The following is a 7530-nucleotide window of genomic DNA, read 5'->3' as shown; positions in this document are numbered from 1 at the left end:
CTGAAAGCCCAAGCTTTTGTTTTCTAAGTAGTGAATGAGCGCAGATACATGTCATAAAAGTCTGAAGAAAGAAAGTACTAATTTTACTGATTTCTTCAACGTTGTTGTGAATATTGTATCGTGTTCCATCCAAGGTGGCTCAGCACAATATCAAGGCCCAAAGTTACAACTAATGGCTGCACACATCCCACAGGAAAACCTGGATGTTATCCCAAAGAATTTCCACCGCGTTTAAAACAGTTGCCTAATGTTGTGGCTAACCCCCACAGCGCTTAGTCACACACTTCTTTGGCATCCAAAGGCAGCAACCATCATCGGGAAAACACGAAAAGCATTCGTGTGACTGTGTGTTGGGAAGGGAGTTGTCAAAGGGCTGCTGGGTTTTCACTTCCAGGGGCTGACATTTTGGCGCGGGAGAGCACCAGGTACAATTCAACCTCCTGAGGGGGATTTGTGAGGGGAGAAAACAAACCGCCACCCAACTCCTGGGGTCTGGAGGAATAACAATACTCCTCCGCTGTCAAAACAAGAGGCCCCGAGCCCTCAAGCAGCCACCCAAGGGTATATATTGCAGTGAGGCGGGCGGTGCCCGGCGCCGCCCCCGGGCCTGGGCCTTGGCCTGGGCCGGCTCTGGCGCTGGCTCCGGCTCTGCCCGCCCGCCCTCAGGCGGCTGCGCGGCGGCTGTAGCTGTAGCTTTGGCTGTGGCAGTGCCGTACAGTGCAGCTCGGGCAGCAGCATGTTCAGCTGGTTGGGGAAACAGGGCGGCGGGCGGGATCGCGCCGGCGGCAGCGACTTGGTGCAGACGGTAACCGGAGGGCTGCGGGATCTCTACATGCGCAAGCTGCTGCCGCTGGAGGAACACTACCGCTTCCATGAATTCCACTCGCCCGCCTTGGAGGAGGCCGATTTCGAGAACAAGCCCATGGTGCTGCTGGTGGGACAGTACAGCACCGGCAAGACCACTTTCATCCGGTAAGTTCGCCTCATCCCTCCCCGGTCCCGCGCGGTTCCTTCTCCCGAGGCCGCCGCGCCCGGCCCCGCTCGGCTTCCAGCCCGCCCGGCCCCCGCCGCCCGCTCCGTAATCCTCGCTCGCCTCTTGCGATAAATGCCTCTTCTGATCTAGCGGCTCTCCCCTGCGGCTCGGTGAGAGGCGGGGGACGGTTCCCGGGCAGTACGGAGTGGCAGGAGATGAGCTCTATCCCTTCCCTCCCGAGGAGCGGGGCTGATTGCAGCCCCGGGTCGGGTGAAGGATGAGTGCCGCTCCCGGGTCTGTGACATGCTGTGTAACTCGCCTGCCAGCTTCCTGGTTAAGAATATTATCTGTTTCATGTTCGTCTGAGAAAGCGTAACCTATCTGCTTCCTGTTAGTCTGGAGGGTTCTTTGCATCTTTACGATATTTCCAAGGAAAATAAGCACTTTGCAGTAAAACGGCATGACTGTATCGCCCATCACAGACCGTTTAACCTTCTCTCATCCCTTTTCCATCCCAAAAGTAGTCTGATTCCTAGATTGGATGCAAAGAGAGAAACGTGGCAACCGTTTAGGGTAAAAAAAACCCATGTGGTTTCTGTGAAGTCGTGTAAAGGTGCTCACTGCTCTCCTCCCCCCATCTTTTGGTCAGTTCCCTGGAACTGGCAGTATCACTTAATAAGGCAATAAGGCAGCTTGACGATGTTGCTGGTGTTGTACCGTTTTCCTATCTTCTTTTTTTGCTAAGTCTGTTAGTAATGTGTGTTAGAAAGCTGAAGGGTGCCTCAAGCTTACGAGTATTTTGCATGTATTTGACTACCTTTGCCACGTGTGTACCCCATGCAAACCACTCTTAAGGTTATTGAAAACTCCACAAAACACACCGAAGGGTCATTTCGGATAAGATTTTCACCTACTTATTATATCTGAAGTTCAGTACACTCCTGTAAAGTTTACAAGGGTTTCTCATTAAGTTCTGAAGTTTGCAGGTAGCCCTTGCTGTAACACTGCTTTCTCTTTACAGTGCAGGAGACCTACCTCCCTTCTCTCTGAAAGGTGATGTGTACCTTTACTCACCTGAGAGCTTTTCAGGTGTTTACACAGTTAATCACGTTTCTTTCCTGGTTCTACAACTAGGTAACTGGAAGCTTGAACTTTCTTCTTGGCTGATTATTACAGAATTCCTGCAAACACATGAAGTGGTTTTACTTGGAAGAACATTATAGAAATAGATCTGTAGTTGAAAAAGGAGAAACTTAAGTTTCAGGATCCCCAAAGGTAGTCACAAGAATGTGTGTGTTTGTGGGAAGGGCCATGGTGATTCACATTCTTCTTTAAAATTCCAGATGTTTGGTTAGTCTGTGTGTATTTCCAGGTTAATGTTGTTACCTGCCTTAGAGCATGGCTCATAGAGAGACAAAATGGGTCCAAATTTGTCCATTCTAGAACCTGTTCTGCCTGTCAGCTGAGTTTGCTGTGTCATCTGCTATTCAGAGGAAATTTTTTTAACCCCCTGCTTTAAGAGCTTGTTTTGGATGAGAACACACAATTTATGAATGTGCAGTTATTCTGCCCTTCACAATTGCCCCTATTTGACTGGAGTGGGAATCAATATTGTGCTTAGCAATGTTGATATTCCTTGCAGTGCCTTAGATGTGATTTTATAGGTAGCTTGTGATTTTATAAGCAACTTTTTCTCACCTTAACGATAAACCACTAAGCAATAGTGCTGACTGATGCTAATTGATGTGTAGTCTGAATGAGAAGTGTCATTTGTCACATCTCTTTCCAACTTGTTTTATCACTGGTTGCTGCTGGGTGATTTGACAGTGGGAGAGTTCTCAAAGATGGTTTCTCACATGCTTTATTAAAATGCTTGACTCGATGGAGAAGGTGACTTCTACTGTGATGTGCCCTTCTCTTCACCCACTTACCCCTTTCTCCTCTCACAATTGTAGGTAGATTGCAGAGTGGTTTGATCCATTACTAGTTATTAGAGAAGACAGAAATTGATTGTTGAGGCCCAATCAGTAACAGAACAGTTGTTAATGCTTCTAAAGGACTGCAGTCTGACCTCACCGTGATGAGCGTTCATCACATCTCTTTTTGCTGTAAAGTACATAATAATTGGCTGAATCATCAGGAGAAAATGTTCCATTCAAGACAGGCAGCAACTTCAACACCAGTGTCACAGTGGCTGTTACTCTAAATGTAATTTAGAAGACAAAAAGAAAAGCAAAGAGAAGTGCTTGTGTGTTGAAGGGAGACTTAGAAGAAATGGGACAATATTATAGTGTTCAGGTCAGCCACTCCCCCTCTACTAGTCTAAATTTCCTATGGAAGAATGTCATACACTCTCAAGATTGTTATAAATTCCATGTTTACTGTAGATAGCTTTTCCTAGAACAAAGCTGGTGCATAGTTTTGAGGTGTTTTCCCTGCTAGCTTCTTAACAAGTAAACATGATTTGAAGTCTTCATGCAAACTGCTTTTTGCTCTGTGTTTCTCCATTTGGTAGTCTGGAAGGGTTACTACACCTACTTAAGTGTTTACTATTAGAATTCCGTGTGAACATAACATTTCAGTTGAGCTGACAAATACTCATCTGGGATTTACTGTGATTTAGACATTATTGTGAGAACTTCCACTTTTTCATACCTCTGACACATCCACATCCACCCAGTTCCTTCCAGTACGCCTTCATGGAAAACACTAATCTAGCCGTGACTGAATGTCCCTGGGGAGCCAGACATGCAAACAAATGCTTCCAGGTTTCTAACAGCTCTTCTGGTTTTTCACTTGATGCTGTTTATCCTTTTTCCATTTGGAACAATGCAGTGAAACCAGCTGGTTCTGCTGCCCAAGTTGTAGTTTTAGTTTGTAGGGTGGTGATGTTTTGTTCAATTCATTGTCTGACAATAGAATCATAGAAGGGTAGGGGTTGGAAGGGACCTTTAGAGATCACCTGTCAATTCAAACAAATATATCCAGGCCCAAACAATTCTGAGTCTATATGGTTGATAGGGCTGAGACAAGGGCTGGACTCTGTGATCTTAAAGGTCTCTTCCAGCTGAAACGATTCTGTGGTCCTGTGATTCTACTTGTCTGATTGTTTTTAATGCAGTGGATGGACAGGTGAGAGCCAAGGGCTTATCTTGTATATGAACTGCTTGGTCCTGCACCCTCTGTAATTCTCTTCATTTCTCCTGGCTGCTTTAGGAGGAGAGGAGAGGAGAGGAGAGGAGAGGAGAGGAGAGGAGAGGAGAGGAGAGGAGAGGAGAGGAGAGGAGAGGAGAGGAGAGGAGAGGAGAGGAGAGGAGAGGAGAGGAGAGGAGAGGAGAGGAGAGGAGAGGAGAGGAGAACTGCAGTGTGTGAAAAAGGGGTAAGAGCTGGTCAGTGCAAGTTTGTAGTTGCAGACTATTTCCTTCTAACAGTGATTTAAGCTTCTAGTCTAATAATGTTTAACTTGTTAAAAACTGTTTTAAAAGTGTAACAGATTGTTGAGGGTTTTTTTAAAAGAGCTTATCAAGATGAGAAAAAACCAGAAGTAAAACCCTCAGCTTGCCAGGCTGTGCTTTTCCTTTGCTCACCAGTATTGCTCAGGTTGTAATGGTAAACTTCCTTCTCCTCATAACCCAGGCAGAGCTGAGTTTTGAGAAAACACCCTTTTGTGTGTGTAAATTCTCCAAGTCATTTGCTGTCACTTGTATAGCAAGAATGAGCTGCATGTGTTTCTCCCAGGGGAAAAAAGGTCCCTCTTGGTTTCTTTGGGTGAAAGCTGGAACTTCTCTGTTGCTTAGCTCTACATGAAAGTTTTCTTTTCAATAATTTGGAGCAGAATTCTTGCACTAAAGCAAATACCTGCAGCTTTTGTTGTGTTTCATAAAGTGTGGAGGATTTGGTGCAGTGTGGAAATGAGCAGCTCTGTGAAAGGAGACCTGAGTTTGTCTCCCAACACATCACAGGGTAACCCTGTCCCATGCTGCTCTGTCCAGCTCACCTGTGTTTGTGCTTTAGCATGGCTTAGCTAAAGCATTTAGACTTATCAGTATCCACAACTGTGAGTAATCTTTGCCATCTCTGGAGCTTTAGAAACCAGTTTCCCATAGATAGGGGAAATAGGGGCTATAGATCTTGCAAAGGAACATAGATGAATGTTTATTGGCAAAGCAGAAAGGTTATAGCCCAGGTAAAAACAAAGAGAGAAGAGTCAACAGGATGTCTGTTGTTTGATCTAGGAGTGTCTGTGGGATGTTTGCTATTTTTAAGCATTCTTCCTGTGAACCTTTTTGAACTCCCTCTCTGCTGAAAATTCCCGAGGAGGGCGTGCAGTTGGGAATGCTAAAAATCCAGGTATTTCCCTCTCTTAATACAGCAGACTGTACAAAAACAACTGCAGCTTTTCAGGGTACAGAAGGCTGCTCGTCCCTTAGGTGGGGTTAAGTGAAACTCATATTTTCATGCCGAGAGGAAGTGTGATATAGTTTGCACAGCCAGTGCTCAAGAGCTAGTGTTTATTTTAGTCTGTACTGATTCTTGATGTGCAACTGGGAGCCAGTCTTAATGGAAAGTACTGCCTTGCTCAGTGTTCCCTGTGTTTGTTGAATAGCTATACCAGGCTCAGTGATGTGACTGTTGGGTGGGACTGGGTGTTTGGAAGGAGATCTTGCCTTCCTGGTTTGTTATCGCTCTAAGAGCCTGGTTTCTACAGCTGCATCTGTGACATTAACTTGGAAGTATTGTTACAGTTCAGTAGCACCTTATTGTTTAGTCATTTCTATAAGCAGCTAATCTGAATGTGTATTGTTTGGGTTCCAAGCTGAAAATCCAGATGTTAGAAATCCTGAAAGGTGCTTCTTACAGCCAGCTCTTTGCAAATGCTGCAAGTGTTTGTATGTGCAGCAGTGTCATGAGCAGGCCGTGAGATTATTGGCTTTTTTTAGTCATGTAAAAGACCACCACCATTGAATGTCCTTAACCATGCCTGTCAAGCTCCTGAGCTTGCAGTTATCCTATAACCCTGGAGGTGTGTTATCCTGCATTCAGATACCATCAAGTAGTGTTCTGTGACACGGAATCTGGGACTCCCCTCGTGTTCATTTGCGTCAGTACAAGGTTCTGTGTTGCTGCCTTAGGAATTGCTGCTTCTGTCAGCAAAACTCTGGGAATGACAATTCATATCAAGTGAAGAACTTAGATACAAGTCTCAGAGATCCTTTCTCTCCTTTTAAAAGGAGGACAGTGAGGAAAAGCAGAAGTGAGAGATTTTGAAGCAGAACATTTTATGGTGGCAAGTTAAAAATATTCCTTTAGAAAAGAGAGTGTGGTTGACCTTTCAAAGTCATTGCTGTGGATAAGTCAAGGCTGGAAAACTGTGGCTCTTCTGAGTGAGCTTTTGCACCCTGGTCAACAGGACTGTGGTCTGTTGAGGCAGGGACACCCTTTTTTGTTTCAGGTGTTTAGCTGTTTGCTACAACACTTCAAAGTCCTGCTTTTCCATGCCTAAAGGATCCAACTGCTCAACTATCAAAGGAGTTTTGTCTTGATCTTGTTAATGTGATTTACTTTATAAAATAAGGCATCTGCTGCTTTGTACATTCCTGCATGTGCAGGGAGATTTGAGTGCTGGGGTGTTCTTTGCTTTTGGAGAGGAGCTAGTTTTATTGTTCTGTTACTGTGTGTTAGGTACAGCTTATTCTAGAAGTAGAACAAATTGACTTTGGTGTGTTCTGGCCTGGCTGTTCTTATGTTTTTCCTTTCCCACAGTTTTTATTGTTGGCATTCTTTAAAAATTAGTTTGGAAGCAGAAAGCTGCAGGAAATCTCATATAAATTGCCCTTCTATGCTTTAAGCCTCCTAGATCATAGCTTGAGCTGATTGGAGCCAGTTTGCTTAAGGCTGGAAGAAAAAAAGATCTTTGAAATGTGTAGTGTATATTTAGTTCCTTCAATTCAGCTTCTGTGCATTGATCAATACAGTCTATAAATGTTTAGGTATTGAATTTAAAGACAAATAGAGATTGGTCAGCAAGTAAAGATGCTTTGTAGAATGGGTTTTTTTGCAACAAAAGCAGCCTGCAAGTCATCTCTAATGAATATTGGCTTATGAAATGATAGCAGAAAAGACATAGTGCTATGTGACATGTTCCTATACGACCTGATCTAGGTGAAGCTGCTTCTGCAGGGGGGTTGGACTGGATGAGCTCTAAAGGTCCCTTCCAACCCCTACCATTCTATGATTCTATTAGATTAAGGGGCAGAACAAACCTACTATTCAAAGGCTGATGTTAATATAGACGTGGTCAAACCTAGCTAGTGCTGCCATTGGATTCAAGACCATCACCTCCTCCTGAAGAAGAATTGTTGTTTAAATCCAGCTTTGATTATGTAAAAAGATGACTTGTAGTTGATTACAGCTGTGGGGGTTTTTAAGAAGGACAGAGTGACATGGAACTCATGGAATTAATAAGTATGAACAGACTTGGAGGGTTTTTATGCTCCTCTAATGTCACATGACATCATACTTGAAAACCCTTTGGTCTTAGTCTGGAGGTGAACATT

General features: G+C 44.4%; 1 protein-coding gene across 1 annotated transcript in view; it reads left to right on the top strand.

Moving 5' to 3' along the window:
• Positions 1-626: 626 nt before the first annotated feature.
• EHD4 (EH domain containing 4) overlaps positions 627-7530 on the top strand; it is a 30374-nt gene continuing 23470 nt past the window's right edge. Inside the window, exon 1 of the mRNA XM_061997634.1 lies at positions 627-972. Within this exon, the coding sequence (XP_061853618.1) occupies positions 737-972 (236 nt within the window). The 5' untranslated portion in view covers positions 627-736. The remainder of the gene's footprint in view (positions 973-7530) is intronic.

Source organism: Colius striatus, chromosome 6, assembly GCF_028858725.1.
Source record: "Colius striatus isolate bColStr4 chromosome 6, bColStr4.1.hap1, whole genome shotgun sequence".
In the NCBI taxonomy this organism is placed as follows: Eukaryota; Metazoa; Chordata; class Aves; order Coliiformes; family Coliidae; genus Colius; species Colius striatus.
Note: the sequence above shows the minus strand (reverse complement) of the source record. Positions and strands in the feature narration are given on the sequence as shown.